Source organism: Euwallacea fornicatus, chromosome 4 (assembly GCF_040115645.1).
Source record: "Euwallacea fornicatus isolate EFF26 chromosome 4, ASM4011564v1, whole genome shotgun sequence".
NCBI classification, from domain to species: Eukaryota; Metazoa; Arthropoda; class Insecta; order Coleoptera; family Curculionidae; genus Euwallacea; species Euwallacea fornicatus.
Genome location: NC_089544.1, coordinates 138,277 through 156,469, shown reverse-complemented (window position 1 = coordinate 156,469; position 18,193 = coordinate 138,277). Strand labels below are relative to the sequence as shown.

The window sequence follows — 18,193 nt, the reverse complement described above, 5'->3', positions numbered from 1 at the left end:
TAAAAAACTCGAGCTTAAACGCCATTTAGGAACAATCAGCTGATTCAACTGATGCTGTTAGATTTTTGACCTAAAGACATAACCTATCAAAAATCAACGTGTTTGTGTTTTCCTTTTCTTATATTATTAGTTAAAATTAATTACACAGAACTCCTAATCGTTGTTGAAGTTGCCGAGACATTTCAGCGGTAAAGTTTTTGAGCATACTTCGTAAAATTCTAAATTAATACCACATTTCAGATGCCGAAAGTAAATTCAACCGGGGGAGCTCCCCGTAAGCAAGGCTTCAATAGATCGGGTCATTCTATGAACCCTGAAAGATCTACAGATGGCCTCAGAGGGGTTGCCAAGCCTCGTACTAAAGGCACCATCAAGCGCCTTCAAATGTATAGAAATTTCAAAGCAAAGCGAGACAAGAAAGGAAACATTCTTACACCAGCTCCCTTTCAAGGTAAATTACCCTCTGGCACTCAAGCAAGAGTAGAACCTAATCAGAGGTGGTTCGGGAACTCTAGGGTTATATCCCAAAATGCCTTGCAAAAATTTCAAAATGAATTGGGGGAAGCTGTTAAAAACCCCTATCAAGTAGTTATGAAACCAACAACGCTTCCCATAACACTTTTAAATGAAAAGGCAAAGAATGCTAGAGTTCATTTGCTTGACACCGAAACCTTTGAGAGTGTGTTTGGACCAAAAAAGCATAGGAAAAGACCAAATGTTAGTGTTAGGGGTTTGGATGAGTTCTCAGAGCTTGCCCAAAAGAGGCAAGAAGAGTACAACAATGAAGCTGATTCAAATATTGTTCGTGATAATGAAGGAGTCAAAGATATCCCCAGGGATTGGGTAATGGGTGCTGGTCAGTCAAAGAGGATTTGGAACGAATTGTACAAAGTTATTGACAGTTCTGATGTTTTGCTCCAAACACTTGATGCTAGGGATCCAATGGGTACTAGATCGCCATATTTGGAGAAATTTCTCAAGACAGAGAAACCCCATAAACATTTAATCTTTATTTTAAACAAAGTGGACCTTGTTCCCACTTGGGTTACTCAAAGATGGGTTGCAATTTTGAGTAAAGAGTATCCAACAGTTGCTTTTCATGCAAGCTTAACACACCCCTTTGGCAAAGGATCTTTGATAAATTTATTAAGGCAATTTGGTAAGCAAATTTGATGTATACTTATTTGGTAAGTAGACACGTAAGTGGGTACAGCCACAATCTACCTGATAATGCTGTCTAACTCAAAACAACTTAAATAATTAATAACCCTCATTTCTCCTTTAAGACATTTCAATTGCTTTTCCTTTTTTCAGCTAAACTACACATTGACAAGAAACAAATATCAGTAGGCTTCATTGGTTACCCAAATGTGGGAAAATCTTCAATAATCAATACACTACGAAGCAAGAAAGTTTGCAAAGTAGCTCCAATTGCGGGTGAAACTAAAGTTTGGCAATATATCACATTAATGAGGCGAATTTATCTGATTGACTGTCCAGGTGTGGTTTATCCATCTGCAGAAACTGACACAGAAAAGGTCCTAAAAGGCGTGGTGCGTGTGGAGCTAGTCAACAATCCCGAAGACTACATAGCGGCTGTTTTGGAAAGAGTTAAAAAAGATTATATAATTAAAACTTACAAAGTGGAAGATTGGAAAGATTCAATAGATTTTCTGGAAAAAATGGCACAGAGATCTGGTAGATTGCTTAAAGGGGGGGAACCGGATATTTCCAGTGTAGCAAAAATGATTCTAAATGATTGGCAAAGAGGGAAATTGCCGTTCTTCGTGTGTCCTCCGGGATTTGAAACAGGACTAAGTAAAGAAGAGAACGTAGACGACGAAAATAGTAATCTTAATGTGGTTCAAGACTTCGGGAAAATCAGGGTAGGCCTGAATTATGAAGGAGAAGACATTAAAGAATTAGAACCAATTAAAGACCTGGAAAAAGCTGTAGAAGAATATGAGGAGAGAGAAAAGGTTGCTGATGAAAATTTGCAGAACTCTGGTGATTCTTCGTTGATTACTGAAGATGACACTTTGAAAAATGGAGAAGACATAGACTCAGATGACTCCTCGGAGATAAGTTTTTATTCCGACATGGACACCAATGACTATGATGACACACCAAAGGTGGCGTGTGCCAGTGGGGAGTTTAAAGTGGATAATCTATCTTTGGAAGATTCAAATACACCTAAAACAGGAAAGAAGTTGACTAGTAAGCAGAAACGAGCCTTAGAAAGAGCGCAGAGGAGGAAGAAGATTGGCAGCAACTTTTACGAGGTGACCAACGTGAAAAATAGGAACAGGACTAGGAAGGTTAGTAAAGGTTATAAAGCCAAAAAATAGATTTAACATTCTTTTATTCCCACTTATCACTCTATAATTGTTTCAATAAATATCTTTGTATAATAATTTCGTTTTATGATATTCAATCTGTGGTTGGTCGGTAACATGGGTAGGTAAAATACATACAAAAATCATTCTACAGTACTTAAGATTCCAAAAACTGTATACTTAAAAGTAAATAGTATATCAAAAAAATTAAGACTTTGATAGGAGCTGGGTGGCTTCAGGCGAAGTTAATTCCATGAGCTGCTGTAAGAACCTTGTAATCCTTGCGCTACATGATGAACAATCGGTAGCCTTTCTCCATTTGATAAATAAATAATAAACAGGAATACCTACATATATATATACATAACAATCAAAAAAGTAATTGAGATGATCAATAAATTATTATACCGACCTGACAAAGTTATGGCCGCTCCAATGATCGTGTTCCATGGTTGGGAAGGAATGGGGAACAAGATCAAAAATCCACAAGCGCACAAGAAGATAATAGGAATGGATGTGTGCACCCGTATAGGTCTTGGGGCGTCCGGTTGCCGGTACCTCAAGATCATCATTCCGGCTATACTGGCCGCCACAGAAAACCACAATATCTGTCCGTAGTAGTTTATCAGGACAATCACGTCTCTGACAAATAGCATCGCCAGAGAAGCCGCGCACTACCAATTTTTGGGAATAAAAAACTTTTAAAAATGAGGTAAACGTTGGAGCTTACCGTGAAAATTAAACTGGGAATGGGAGTGCTCCTGCGGACGTGAATGTACGAAAATATCTCTGGTAGATGTCTCTCCTGGGCTCCGGTGACGAACAGTCTCGCTGAGGTGAACAATATGCCATTAACGCCCCCAAAACAAGAGAGGGCTACGAAAATTGGCACAAGCCATGTGAAACTCCCATATGTTTTCAATCCAAAAGACTAAAAAAGATGTTAAAAAGTGTTATTTAAAACAAAAAACATGATATTTTATAGTTTTTTTGCTTTCTACAAAGTGTTCCTGAACTGGCGTGAAATCCCTGACGTCTTTTTACCAAAAAAAACATCATGTAGGTCGATCATCCATTGCTCCGTTGCCGACTTTCAGAGGTGAAAAATGTTATGTTTTTATTATCTCGGCAACGGAGCGATTGCATGTCGACCTACATGTTAATACGAATCCTTCAACGACCTGAGAAATAGTACCCTAAAATAGCACTGTATTAAAGGTCATGCAGGTAAGTACTTACCAAAGCCACAGCATAGGAACTTTCCATCTCAACTCCTGATAATACGGCGAAATAAGCCACATTTGCCAGGACGTATACGATAGTGACCACTGGCAGACCGATCCATATTGCTCTTGGCAAATTTCTGAAAGAAAGAAGGGTTATTACCTACTATCTGCATGTTAAGGATGAAGGTCAATTACGAGAAGATAATCTGGAAGTCGCGAAATCTAAATTCAGTGAAGAACACACATACACAGTAATAAGAAAAAATTAATATTTGGATAGAAATTTTTCAAATCTTAATTCATTTTGGAACTCTCAATTCACCCCAATTTAACGCACCTCGTATCTTTAATAATTGCCAGATCCCCATGGTTGGGTTCCAAAAAGAGACACCCTGTATACGTTTCGTTTAATACCTACAGATTTTTAGTGCTCGCGTATAATCATACACTTAGCCATAACACCTATTTCGAGCAATAACGTGTCGGATTATGCCATAAAATTTAATGTCTAAGAAGCAGAGCATTATTAAATGATTTTTTTTAACAGTCATGCCGTTAAAGCTATTCATTCACTGATATTGCACTTATAAAAATTTTAGTGCAAAGAATGAAGGCAGCAACCAGTACCGGCTTTATGGGCTGGGCGGCTAGCCTAAAGCGGCGCCGATAAAAATTCCGTCCAGGGCGCCAGAGTTGCTAAGGCCGGATCTGGCAGTAACAAAGAAATTAAAGCAAAAGCGAGATTGCTGTAAAGTGAATGACAAAAGACGAATGGTTTCCGGGAAGTGCACGAAAAGCAAAATCGAGCACTTCGTATTCATTAAATTCGATAAACGTTAGTTCACTCCCCATTCAGTCGAGTCTGAATTAAAGATAAGGAGAGCATTCAATAACGAAGCGAATAACACAGAACTTGAAACTTCTCCCATTTAATCTCGGACGTATTTTCTGTGAATAAAGCCAATTTATTTCCCAACCGATCTTCTCCCCGATAAAAACAATTTTCAATACAATTGAGCTCGCACAAAAATATCTACGAGTATAGGGCTTCGAGAATTGATTAACCCTCCGCCCCTTCCAGCAAATTCACTTGACCTGGATATCTACTTACCTATAAGGATCCTTCAGCTCTTCAGTAACGAAATTGAGATAATTCCACCCACCAAAGGCAAATAGACCCGAGTAGAAACTTAAAGCGATGCTGGAGATATCATAATTGCCTTCGAATGCGTTCTGGAAATTCTCAGTGTGTCCTGTAACATGATAATGAAATCAGTAGAGATTTTAAAGATGTTGACCTTTACGAATAAAACCGAACCCAACAGGAAAACATGTAACTCAAATATTAACATAAACATTTCTTCACCTGTAACAACATGAATAATGCATTATTGTTGCTCAATCGAGTGCGCAATTGAATATCGCAGATAGAGATGCTTCTTGCAGGTGGGTACGACCTAGATAACGTTAGAATCGAACGACGACAGAGTGTCTCGAAAGGTGGTGGTGCAATGAAACGGTCATTAAACAGAATAATTGAAACGTGATCGTAATTAATCAAGTTCTTTTTCCGGGCATTTTAATATATACAGGGCGTTTTGTGACAGTATATCAACAATATAGAGGAGGAATCTGTAGATGATTTTAGGGAAACTGTTCATAGAAACATGAGTCCCTTTTGGCTTCTTGCCTGATGTACGGGGTTTTCCTAATGTGAATAACAATAAAACTGTTTAATACGTTAATGCATTAAACATTTTTCTGAAAATTGGAGAGGGTGAACTATGTGCAAAGACGTATCTTTTAAGGGGACAACAATGTTTTTAACTTCACCAGTGGTCACAGGCGTTCTCATTGATGGGATCCTGAATATATTAAAAAATATATTTGACAAGCCGCTGCTTTTTTTATAAAAATAATTTTCGGCATGTTCCATTTTTGTTGTAAACAGCGCTCTTTACCATTCATCCTTTAACAGAGCGGTAGTGAAAATGGCAAGGTTACCATAAATAATCCTCTTGTGTAATTATGTAAGATTGTCTGAAAGACAGATCCAGTTATTGAAGCGAATATCACGTAGAAACTCGATTGTATTTTAGAATTCAATTTTCTCTTTTATTATTTACACTCAATTGCCTGTTTTATTGTGCTGTTTTATGCTATACCTAGACTTCAAGGGCTTTTACCGTTACGGAACAGAAATGTAACAGAAAATTGCAGTCATGTATCACAAGTCATACGATTATATAACAAATTATTGCAGTTATACCGGGCGTACCGTGTCACTATGGAGATATTTCGAAGGACGGAGGAACTGTGTAAAATAATAAAAATATGCTAATAGGCCCATGGTGATAAACTGCACCATTTTCGATATACATGGTTGGGTTTCACATTTTTTTTCCAACTAAACATAGCTAAACGTTAATTGAGCACGCTATTAAGGGCCCACCAACAGCTCCTTTTAGGAACTCATGTGATCGTTATCGTGACCTCTACAGTTCGGTCCCAGAAGCGACGATCCCGTGTCTCCGCCACTGCGTCTGGTATCAAATAACCATCCATATACCACTGCCATTGCATGGGTGATACAATTCAAATTTCACACAGAAATGCGTATTTGCGAGCTACTTTGCAGACACGCTCAAACTTAATCGAACGCTCCATTAACGAATAATCATTAATTAACCCGACGAAACATACGTAATAATTAGAGGTTGTTTAGGTACTGACGGTGGATTGATGGATGTGGTTAATGATATTCTTGAGATTGCCCACTTACCTGTAACGAGGAAGTAGAGACCGGTCAAGATAATGGCAATTAAAGCGAATAGCTTGGCAAAAGTAAAGATGTCCTGTATCCTCATTGAGAGTCTGGTGCTCAGGCAGTTAATGGTAGTGAGCAGACCTAAATTAAAATGAACACAAAAAAAACAGAAATATGTAAAAAAATCAACTTGCAGTCTTCAAGATAAAGACACATCATATTTCAGAGCTGATTGGTGGGAAGTAAATGTGCAGAAAATACGAACGGGACTTAGACGAATAGAAGATTAATTACCGCTCTATTCAAGCCTAATTAGTCGTGATTTCATACCGAATAACTCTTTGGAAGGCCAATAGGAGTCATATTTAATGATTAAATGCGGCACTGGAATTCATTTAGGATCACCATTAATCCCGCTCGCTTTCAACCGAAGTACAGCAAAATATGCAGATTTGACCTTCCGATTTAATAGCCGTTTTCCTGCAAAGAACAGGACCTCAATATAGGACAAAAAATAGGAAAATGAAGAGTTTACGCTAGGACGAGTGGTTGACTGTGGACGTATGGCTCCGGATTTGCTAAGGCCGGCCCTGGCCAGAAGAAAAAGGAAAATTTTACTGGTAAAGAATATAAAAAAATAATAATAGTAATAAATAAGTAAGAACTGGAACAGAGCGTTACATAGACAAAAATAAAGCTGACGCATTTACCAAACATTTTCAGAGAGCCTTGAGCCCTTCGGCAAACCTTAAATTTAACTATTGATTTAGCATTACTGGAATTCGGTGAACGAATATTTTTATTATCATGACTATTAAATTGAAAGGTCAGTGTTGGAGCCGCTTTGCGTTTCAATCGGGTCTTTGAATGTATTTTTAAGGGGGGCCAGGCTCTAACAATCATCATCTACAAGACTTTAAAAAATAACCTTACACAAGCACACCGCTGCTAGCAATCTAACGGCATTGTCCGGTGGTTTGCATTCCGTGAAAAATGGCTTGGCAGCATATTCTGCAAAAGTTATAGCAACAATTGCTTGCGTTGTTGGTCTAGAGATAGAGAAAGAAATACCCGTCAAATACAAAACTCACTAGAAGTATTACGTAACATTGATAATGAGGTAGCGGGCTGGCAAGACAGATATATAATGCATTGTAGAAAATAGTTCTATGGGTACCAGACATGGCAGTAAGTACGAAAATATAGGTATTGCAACTACATAGTTAGTACCAGGCAAGGAAGGTTTTTTTGCTACACACCGAATAATCAGCATGGCCATCCATAATCGAAGAAAAGCTGCTAGTGGCCCAAAGGCCACATAAATGTAGGCATAGTCCCCGCCAGATCGCGTTACGGAGGTGCCCAGTTCAGCATAGCAAAGGGCTCCAAGCATGGAGAAGAGTCCGGACAAACTCCATATCACTATGGACATCCCCACAGAATGGGTCGCCACATAGACTCCGGTAGGAGAGACAAATATCCCACTTCCTGAAAGGAAAATAAAGCCCTGGTATCGTAACACTAACGTCGATAGTTGGAAATACTATTCTCAATTCTTGGAATTGTCATCTCCCTTTGGGAGTCTTCTGAAAACCTTTCTTAACAGTTTGGTGAATAACATTCCTAAGATATGTGAGTCACCAAAAAGTCAAGAAAATACTGAAATAAATGTTATTATTTTTTTCGTTTTTTTCTTAGATTTGAGACTGATGTTTACACTTTCAACTAGAAAAACACTCAGGAAATTCCAATAATTTTGGTCCCCTAGATTTACATAACGTGACCTCTATCAAAGGTAATCAATTAGGCGGGTAAATACATGTCTAGTCTCTGCCACAAGAGTATCCGAATTAAAATTTTAACGGCTAATACTCACAGAACTAGTCAAACTACTTTCCGTCAATCAAGTGATAAAATCGTGATTAGTTAGGATACGAAGCATTTAACTAATTTACTTACATAACTGAAATATTTCTAATGAAAATTGTTAACAAGAAGGGTCCACTTTAATCTTTATTGAATTATCAAAATATTTATAACAGCATTGTTAAAAATTACAAAAATTGACAGGAAATCCGAGATATAAAATTAGGAATGTATCGAAATTCCGAGCATTTTTATAACGCGAAATGATATGTCCGGCATGCTCAATGTCCTGTTTCAAACTACCTTCATAAATAAAAATAAACTTCCCAACACTGGTTAAATGTTCTTGATGTGTAGGAGTTGGGTATTTCGGTCGAAGGCGCCTATGTAGGACCTACATTTACTGTACAATAGTATGCCATTAGAGTAATAACATTTTGGCAAGTAAAATTGATACAGAATACACATGAAAAAGGTAAATAAATAAACAAAATGATCCATGTGCGACGCTATCACGCGGCGTGCAAATCAAACAATTAATTTTTTCAAATCCACACCTGTATCGTTTTAATGATTGCAGGATTGATAGTGCGGAATAAATGACTTAGGCAGATAAGGCTTAGAAACGTGTGTATAGTGATCACAGCAAAACCGAAGCATGTGCAATAAATAAATTAAAATTACTATTCAAATGTATTGAAAAAAAAAATAAAGGAAATTAATTATTAAAAAATTAAATAAAAAAATATATACGATCGAAAAAAAGCAACTCGTGCATAAACCAAACTTTACCATTGTGCGATGGTTTAGTAAGTGTTTACATGGTTCCCGCGGAAGAAGTTCCCATATCTTTAATAAGCTAAAATATCTAACTAACTCCTGCCTTTATCAGTGATATTAGGTTATCACAACGATCTCGACATTGAACATAAAGCAGGTAAAAGAGTGATAAAGCAAATATTTTAGTATTCTATAATGCCCTGATTTAGATAAACCGATAGCCCGAATTAAAAAAATTATTGCAGGATTTAAATAGTTTGCTCTTACAAGTAACGAGTTTTTAATTATTCATCAGCACTTAAAATATTTAAGAAAAGGCGATTAGAGGGAGGTTTGAAAACACCAGTTAAATTCTATGCACCTTCTTATTTATTTTGAGTTCATATCTCAGATTCGGTGTAACCCAGCAAGAGTATACAAGATGCCTGTTTCTAGAACTCAACCAGGAGGATGTCGGTCGGCAGGTCGAGGATAAATTGCGCAATTTAAAGTTATGTAAAAATTTGAAATGTTTCGATGACCTTCAATTTTGACTTTTTTTCATGCAGTATTTTTCATATTTCCATTACACTGTAAGGCTGAACCTTAACATATGATACATTGTCATAATGAAAAAAAAGCTGAATACAACAATGTAAAAATTCAATATGGCATCCATAAGAAGAACTAAAATTGATGATGGCTGTTGAAAATCGAAACTTTGAATTTCAAATGCAGCATTGTCATGTTGTAGGCGAGCAAAAGTTGCTCCATTAAAGCATCAATCATTTTGAGTTATCTCGCCAAATACCTTAAGAAAAACATAAACAAATTTACACAAATATTTAATTTTTTTCGCTCAGTTATTTGGCGGAAAAATTTCAAACGATCGACACTTCATCAGTGCAACTTTTGCTTTTCTGCAACGGAGCGATGCTGTATTTTAAACACGACGTTTCGATTCTCGACAACCATCATCAATTTCCTTTTTTCTTATGATTGTCGTCTTGAATTTTCAGATTTTCGAATTCAGCTCAGTTTTATTCTTCAATTAATCGTACTAATTGTTTGAACAGTTTGAACTAAGCGTTCGCAAGAGACTTTTACCGTATTTTCAGAACGCACTGTACGTTCGTAAATCATTGCGCATCGATTTCGGACCATTTTGCAGCTTCTCAATTCCACCGGATAAACGTACCCATAAACAAAATTTTCGACGATCATTAGAATAGTGAAAAGTCTTAAGAGCGCAAAGTCAAAGCAAAAACTGGAGATCCACGGCGATCCAAAGGAATTTTTGGCGTTCAAAAAAAAAAGAAAATTATTCAGGAACAATTTATTCATTTATTCAGTGTTGGATAGTTTAATTCAAATCATAAATAGGCCACTTAAAATACTATTAACTAACACCCCCACCAGTACATTAACTTTTGAATTAGCGATTTGAAATAAACATTTTTGAGCGTCTGCATTGATTTGAGCTTACCGACAATAGTCCCGACGATCAATCCAACCCCGTTTAGCAAAGTGATTTTTCGTTTCAGCCTCGGTGAATCAACTTCTAGTTTTCCGGACGCGGACGTTTCGGTGCTGGCCGCATGACCGTTTAAAGCCTCCGGCGAATCCATAAGGATCAAAATCGTTTAATTAGTTTTTTGCGAATTTTGGGTACTTTCTAACCGAGTAGTAACATGTCAGCGCCGATTTGAAATCGTTGCTGCTACAGCCATGTGGCTTTTACTTTTAATATACGCGGTCGATATCCGATATCGCGTACAAAACGTATCCTTGTGCATACGTTGCAGTACGCGAACGTTTCTCCAAAGTCAATGCGTCGCTCGCTTTTGCTGGTATACGTTTTACGGCGGCCTCGTGTTAGAGTGGTGGCATTGATTTAGTGCGGTAAATATTTGTACAAACGGCTGCCTTGAATTGTACTGAAGCCAACGAGTTCGGAGACAGCGGCGTGCGCCCATTATTTGTTGTGCAATCTACTGAAATGATATATTTACAACACATATATTCGTATACAAAATGCGAGTTTCTTCAAGTCAGCCACAGGAATCTCGGTAACGGTAAAATGTGCGGTAAATCGGGTGCAAAGATGTACGATGTGGATGTCAAGAACGTGCCGTTTCAAAAACTTCAAATTGTTCATTTTTCCTTTATTTTTAATTATAACGATTCACACGCCAATAAAGCCAATTGAAGCGATGGAACTGCATTCTACCAATTAAAACTAACCGAGAATAGCATTCTCCTTTTACTAAACACTCGGATGAACTCCTTTCTTGACAACTTAGTGATGAAATTTTGCTTAGGGAAAAAATAGAAAAGGCCAAAATACACAGTGAACCAATATTCTTCTTCTTAATCGCTGAAGAGTAGCTGTTTTTACGCCCCGAAAAGTAGATTAGAAGCCAGTGGTTGGCGATTGTTGTGTGTGGCATTTCTTGTATTCATCTTCGTTTCATGTGTTCAAGGATAGCTGAGTATTATTTATCAGTCGGAAGTATACAAGAATGGAGTTAATATTAGCTATTTGCTGTCCACTCGCTAAATTGTTCTGGTTATCTTCGCAATTTTGCTTTTTAATATTTTCAGCATACCGTCTCTACATACGTAAACCGCAGAAAATGAATATTTCAAAGGTAACGAGAACTATCTAATTCGTGGACAGAACTATGACATGCAAGAGATGCATCGCAGATTTTGAAATGCCGATAAATTGTACTATAGTTAGGACAATTTTGTCACTATCTGTAATCATTGTAATTCGGGTCCCATGCGATATGGGTGAAAGAGCGGCTGCGTGGTATATTCGATGAGAAGGGCAAATTTCAGTGCATCTGAAACAGCGTTCCTCTTCTAGTACGCACATTAAGACAAAGAGCGAAAAAGAGGTTAAACCTGTATAATGTGGCGATTGTTAAGTGTAAACGGGTCTCACTTTCATGCGGTAAACGTATTGGTTAATCAGCATGAGGATATGGATGGACTCCTGTATTTATTTCACTACTAACAAACTATAAATAGAAAAAAGTACTTTATTATACAAAATTTTACAATTAGAAGCAAAACTTAATCGGGAATCTTTAGGTATATTATACAAGACGTCCGTCTCTGGAGTTCAACTGTGGGGGATCTGGAAAACCTTAAAAGATACGAGTTCGGTTAAATTGGGGCATTTACGAGTTGAAGAATATGCTATTATAAAGTTCCCAAAAATCTCTACTACTTTCGGAGATGCATGAAAAAAGCTGAAATAATTAAAAGAGTTTAAATTTTTTTCTCACATTATTTATCGAGATAATTCAAAATTATTGATACTTCAGCAATACAACTTTCCCTCTTCTATACCGTGGCTATGCTGTACTGGAAATCCGACATTTCGATTTTCCACAACCATCATCAACTTAGGTTTTTCTTATAGACGTCATCTTCAATGTTTACATTTTTCAGTTCAGATTTTTCTTCTGATTACGGTAATGATCACACATTGGCAAACATGGTACGTTTTTCAAGTGAAGAAACACAAAATATGCTATATAGAAAATTGTTGCTCTTTATATCGCAATATGTTAGTTACAACGGTATCCACTAAAGCAACAATTAACTTAAAACTATTTTCCATGCCTTCACAGAAATTTAACCGATTTTGCTGCACTTCGTAATTTCCAATGCGCTGGCAGACACGGTCCCCAGATCTCTCCCTACTAGATTATTACTTATGCAGGTTTTAGATATTTCTACCAAACTACAAAACTGAACCCTCACATGCCATATATCCTTTTAATTGGAAAAAAGCCGAACACAACAAGGAGAAAATACAAAGTGGCCCCCATAAGAAGCGAAGTTGATGACGCATGTTGAAAATTGAAACGTCGAATTTCAAATATGACGTCATCACGTTGTAGACGAGGAAAAGTTGCACCAATGCAGTGTTAATAATTTTGACCTATTTCGCCAAATAACTTGAGGAAAAAATAAAAACGTTTTTTAAAATTTTTCGAATACCTCCGAAAGCAATCGGATTATTTTTTAAATTTTATAAACGGCTCCAATTTGCACAACTTTCCCCAATTGAACCCACCCTGTACCTTTTTAGGTTACCGACAGCACCAGGGTTTAGCTCCTGAAACGGACACCCTGTATATTTATTAGCTACCAAAATCGAACAATTTCAATACGTAACGACTCTCACACATTCTTTAACTAAAATTAAAATACACACGAGACTGTCTTTATGACGACTGTGTATAGCAGTACAAAAACACGAGACTGTAGATCTGTAGTACCTGATACAGTTGAACCGAATTCTGCCAACTTCCACGGTACCTAAGCACGATCGACTACACTTAAGTAACCCCAACCTATTGACAAACAACACATTTAACTACCTCCAAGCAAAACGAGATATAGAGATCAAATTATAAAAACAACGTCGCGGGAGACTGAAAGATCTGAAAATAAAACAGCATCCAAATGTCTCCGGATTGTGTAAGTTCAGTTTCACACAAACTTTTATGGTGTTTATACAGATGATTTCACATGAAATTGATTTTTGCATGGTCCCTTCGCGTCGGTACACCCTCGAACCGAGGTAAGATACATTGGTGTGCAGTTTAAATTAAATTTCGTGGATAAACGAGCTAAAACAAGTACGAACGTGGCCGACCTGACTCATGTTTTCCATATAACTTCGCCTTAAATCATGTTTTGCGATTTGCGGCCACGTGACGGATTTAACTCATGTGAAAATCAACTCAAAGTCCTCATTGAGGATGCAGTCCTGGATATCATCGACTTGCACGAGCAAGATGTGAAATTGATGAATGAAAACAGTAATTACATGCATTAGCAATATGGCCACGGAATCTTGTTTTTGAACTTTATCCAACATATCTATTTTTACTTCGTTTATGACATCTTTTTCGACTTAGAAATCCTCTATTTTAAAAGAAAATCAAAATGGACTTCCAGATGGGGGAATGTTCTAGGGAAAAGGCGAAAAGGCCGGTTCGGAACAAAAAAATTAACAGGTTTGGGACGAGTGGGACTTATTTGAGTTTGGCTTGGACTTTTATGTGTTGTGGCTTAGTCAGAGTGTCCACGGTTTAGATTATTTTAATTGAAAATCACTTAAATATGTTTTATTACATGGCGATCTTACATAACTCGGCCTTCAAGCGAGAGGTAACGCTTGAAATGTGCCTCAAACTGCATATGCAGTCGTCTCCGATACTGAGCCGTTGGCGAAACCCGACACTGTCGATCTAAAAATATTTTTAAAAAATGTGCCGTTTTGTCCTCTCTTATATAGTATATCTCCACATCGTAAAAACACATCGCATTGTATTTGATATACAGGATGTTTCACATAAAGAATGTACAGAGACGCAGAGTTGGTCAAATCTGAATGTACTTGCGCACTTTAAAGTATCATAAAATGGCGTTTTGAAACTATAAAATTTCTCAATGTGCAATTAGAGTTACTAGTATTACTGCTATTGATACTAATACAAGTATTATTAGATTTAGTACATCAGACAGAATAGCGTTGTAAGATAAACGTTCATTTTAAAGATAAGATCAAAAGATGAAAACCTTTATTGATTTTCTGGTGGCAGCTTGGCCTGGGTGTGAATTTTCATAAAACCCACAAAACTTACCAATAGCCACATCTCGGTTTCCTCTTTTGATAATCTTGCCAACACGCCGATCTGTTGACCCTTAGTAACATACTGAACGATCGATTTAAAATCCAATCAGGTTTGAAAATTCAATTTATATCATGCAAAACCGTATTTGAGAAACGCTAAGATAGTACTTGCCTCGTCGTAGGGGGCAAAAAGTGGCACAAAACAAATCGTCAATAATTTTGAACTATTGCTTTATGTGATGTCAGGAACACTAGAAGAGTTAGAGCCTTATTTGCATGGATAGCGACACTGACCCTAGCTAAGTTGACTTGGGATGGAATGGGTGATTTCTTTCCCTCTTTCGATAACGCACCTTTAAGTAGGGTTTCCTACAATTTGCCTGTGCTAACGGTCTATTGTTTTGCAGAAGGGCATACGACGATGAAAAACGATGTCTGAAAAGACTGTTTACCCCCGAAATCAAGCGCTTCCTCAAAGACTGGCTGATCCGCAGGAGGGACAATCCATATCCAAATCGAGACGAAAAGAAAATGCTGGCTGTGCAAACTGGACTGACGTATATTCAGGTAAACATGCAGTATTTACATCACCATAAAAAGAACGACTAAGCTTGCTGTGGTTGCAGGTCTGCAATTGGTTCGCTAACTGGCGCCGGAAGCTGAAAAATGCAGGTAGAAACCCCCAAAGGAAAACTTGGGGAGATCTTATAAAAACATACAACAGTCAAGTACAAGGGAACGTGGAACACTTTAGTATATGCTCGGAAGACAGTATCTGGGAGGAGCCCGAATGTACTTATGACGACGCCGAATTGCAAAAGTTCGAGGAGCAGTTCGCTAAAACCCAACTAGACCACAACTATGGGCAGCTTTATAATAACAATAATAGGTAAGTCTAACAGTGCAGCTCGGTAACGTTAATAGCGAGACCAAATTCAAATTTATCTTGCATAACTCAAAGGAATCAACTCCCAGGTCAAATTCTTACTGGCATTAACCTCGTTTAACTCGTGGCTCTTGGTAGCTATTCAAGTAATGGATTCCCTTTATTTCTCTCAAACTTGCAGTGAGTCTCAAAATCAGTGTTACTTTGTGAGTTCCACCACTGAGGCGGACCAAGACAATCCGTTCTCCCAATCTGCAAACAAATATAAGAACCATATCATGGAAAAGTATATGCGTGATTGTCAGAGTTCGGAACTGTCCAATGCTGAAGCAGCGGAAAGTGACAAAAACTCAATGATTGCCAGGTGGCTGCAGAGCGCTGAGAGATTCAGGCCAAACGAGGGAAATTACAACATTGACTGGTCTTTCAACAAGTCCCTGAAGAAGAAATCTAGTAAAATTGATTGTGATATGCTTTTGGTTCATGGAAAAGAAGAGATTGATGCTGCTGAAGCTCTGACGTCGCTGGCTAATTCGAACAATCATCACACGTAACACACAGGGTAAGGGAGATTCATTTTCGTATTAAGAAAAAATACAGTTTTTAGGGACTCTCTACATCTCTACATCACGTCATTAATCTACTTAACTAATTTGATATGTACTTCTACATATAAATTACTTCATTGTTAAAAATTTAAGCTTTTATTCTTATTGTAGTCGATAGTTAGCGTATTATTTATTACTTATTGTTACAGTTACGTCGAAAATTTGATACATACATATGCATGGTCTTCATGGTGATTTTCTTGCTCAATAACGTATAAAATAAAAACTTTCTGTATACAACATTATTTGAAAGTGATTATTTTGGTCAAAACTGCTCGTATTATTCTCAAGGCTAGTACTACGGCGACTCAGTTGCCCGACCAAAGCACTGTGGCCGCGTGCTACCTTCCGGAGTTTAAAACATGGCTGCAGACAGGCCAAACGTTAATGTTTTTCGTAATAAATCTGGAGTATTTCATTTATCAGCTGAAGCGATGTCACAAGCCAGTATACTCATTTTTACATGACAAAATAGACTTTATTACTAAAATAAATTCCAAGGCCTCCACAAGGAGACTTACTTTCGTCCATCGTATCAATCATTTTCTGTTATCTGTTGATCTTCCGCCACATCCATAGGATTGCCCCAAAGTTTAATTGTGGTAACAGAGGCAGTAAGAATAACATCTTTCTTGGGATGAACACTCAGAGAACTTAATGCCTTATTCCTGTTATGGACAAATTTGTGCTTCACTGCTGTTGACACTAAATCCCAGCACCAAAGCTCCCCACTGACAGAGCCACTTAAGACATAATTGTCATTAGCCATAAGGTCACTTTCAATGCTTAAGCCGCCGATTTTGTGTCCTATGTATCTAAGCAAAGTATTCATCTTACTTTCGACATCAAACTAAATAGATTAAAATTGACACATACTCTCCAAGTAGCTCCCCAGAATCCTTGTCCAGTAATCTCACCACATTGTCTGCTGAACCAACTAAAATGCACTGACCATCTCGGGAGAAAGTCGCGGATGTTATGGCAGCTAGACGTGAATAATACTACAATGATTCATATTTCAGTCAAACACTAAACTTACCCCCCACAAAATCAGCATCACATCTTCCATTCCTCAAATCGTACCTTCTAACAGAACAGTCTACTGATCCAACTAGAATTTCATGGTCACTGACTCTGATGGAAGAAATGCAGTCTTTTGCCTCTTTTAGAATCTGGAATGGAGTTTGTGCTCTTGATCTCAAATCCCAGCACATCACAGTGTTGTCTAGACTACCAGAAATTGCCACAGATGACTCTTCGTTGAATTTAACACAAGATACTGTTGCTGCATGACCTCTGAGCCTGCGTAAAGGCTGGCCAGTTGACACGTCCCATACTAGAATCAAGTAGGTACTTAGTATAGTAGTAAATATCAAATGGTGACAGAAAGATGTGTACACAATACCTATTATGGATTTGTCAGAGGAGCATGAAAGGATTTGGCTGCTATCGCAGGAGCCACAAGCGTCTAACACCTCATTTCCATGACCTCCATAGGTCTTCAGTAATAGTTTCCGATAAGGATTCCATAGCTTTATTTTTTTGTCAGATCCGCATGTCATGCAATAGTAACCGTCAACTGAAAGGGAGAAACCCTATTGCAAATTAGTAAATTAAAGTGCATCCATATTTTCGGTCAAGTTAAACATTGTAATATTCATTTCGTATTGTTACACACACGTACACGACAAACAACGTACACACCGTTAAACCGAACAGCTCTAATTCCGCCTTGATTGCAGTCGATAGTATTTACGCATTGAATATCCATTTTAACTTGAACTGAACTTATTTATTCGAAAGTTTTTATTAATTTATTGCTTTAAAAAATCATTTAAGATAAAAATTAAAGAGAAAAACCTTCAACCACCACTTTTGGAACATAACCCCACAAAAACAACGTGAAGATCTGCGTCTTGGGTTAACGACCGTTTGCATAGAAGTTGCATGCGTCTCACGCCAGAATTCTAGAACTGTTTAAGAATACAGAAATTTTCTTACGCAATTCAAAAATTCCCGTATTATTCTTGGCATTTTTCAACAAATAGTGTGAGTTATCTGTAGAGATAAAATCATGAAGTTT

The 18,193-nt window shown here is 37.6% G+C and overlaps 4 protein-coding genes across 11 annotated transcripts; 2 read left to right on the top strand and 2 right to left on the bottom strand.

Annotated features, from left to right (window-relative positions):
- Positions 1–20: 20 nt before the first annotated feature.
- Ns2 (nucleostemin 2) lies at positions 21–2,414 on the top strand. The gene is made up of 3 exons (XM_066281706.1): positions 21–188; positions 241–1,159; positions 1,315–2,414. The coding sequence occupies exons 2-3, from the start codon at positions 241–243 to the stop codon at positions 2,346–2,348; spliced, it is 1,953 nt and encodes a 650-aa protein (XP_066137803.1). The 5' UTR covers positions 21–188; the 3' UTR covers positions 2,349–2,414.
- Positions 2,346–10,582, bottom strand: JhI-21 (Juvenile hormone Inducible-21). The gene is made up of 9 exons (XM_066281708.1): positions 10,441–10,582; positions 7,589–7,817; positions 7,263–7,378; positions 6,345–6,470; positions 4,674–4,815; positions 3,576–3,699; positions 3,067–3,267; positions 2,749–3,010; positions 2,346–2,683 (listed from the first exon to the last, which is right to left on the bottom strand). Exons 1-9 carry the CDS (start codon positions 10,580–10,582, stop codon positions 2,544–2,546), a joined length of 1,482 nt encoding a protein of 493 aa, XP_066137805.1. The 3' UTR covers positions 2,346–2,543.
- Positions 10,503–18,164, bottom strand: LOC136338910 (WD repeat domain-containing protein 83). 3 transcript variants are annotated; one of them, XM_066281720.1, is made up of 6 exons: positions 17,815–18,164; positions 17,516–17,689; positions 17,150–17,446; positions 16,987–17,095; positions 16,632–16,925; positions 10,503–12,108 (listed from the first exon to the last, which is right to left on the bottom strand). In XM_066281720.1, exons 1-5 carry the CDS (start codon positions 17,879–17,881, stop codon positions 16,646–16,648), a joined length of 927 nt encoding a protein of 308 aa, XP_066137817.1. In that variant the 5' UTR covers positions 17,882–18,164; the 3' UTR covers positions 10,503–12,108; positions 16,632–16,645. The 3 variants fall into 3 exon arrangements, with proteins under 3 accessions (XP_066137817.1, XP_066137816.1, XP_066137815.1); XM_066281719.1 differs by lacking the exon at positions 10,503–12,108 and adding an exon at positions 16,188–16,515; XM_066281718.1 differs by lacking the exon at positions 10,503–12,108 and having other exon boundaries at positions 16,567–16,925; positions 17,815–18,163.
- On the top strand, positions 12,199–16,355 carry LOC136338908 (uncharacterized). Of its 6 annotated transcripts, none has more exons than XM_066281712.1 (6): positions 12,200–13,557; positions 13,917–13,996; positions 15,024–15,183; positions 15,243–15,505; positions 15,684–16,052; positions 16,110–16,355. In XM_066281712.1, the coding sequence occupies exons 2-6, from the start codon at positions 13,926–13,928 to the stop codon at positions 16,192–16,194; spliced, it is 948 nt and encodes a 315-aa protein (XP_066137809.1). In that variant the 5' UTR covers positions 12,200–13,557; positions 13,917–13,925; the 3' UTR covers positions 16,195–16,355. The 6 variants fall into 6 exon arrangements, with proteins under 6 accessions (XP_066137806.1, XP_066137809.1, XP_066137807.1 ...); XM_066281710.1 differs by having other exon boundaries at positions 12,202–13,557; positions 13,898–13,996; XM_066281709.1 differs by lacking the exon at positions 13,917–13,996 and having other exon boundaries at positions 12,199–13,557.
- Positions 18,165–18,193: the final 29 nt, after the last annotated feature.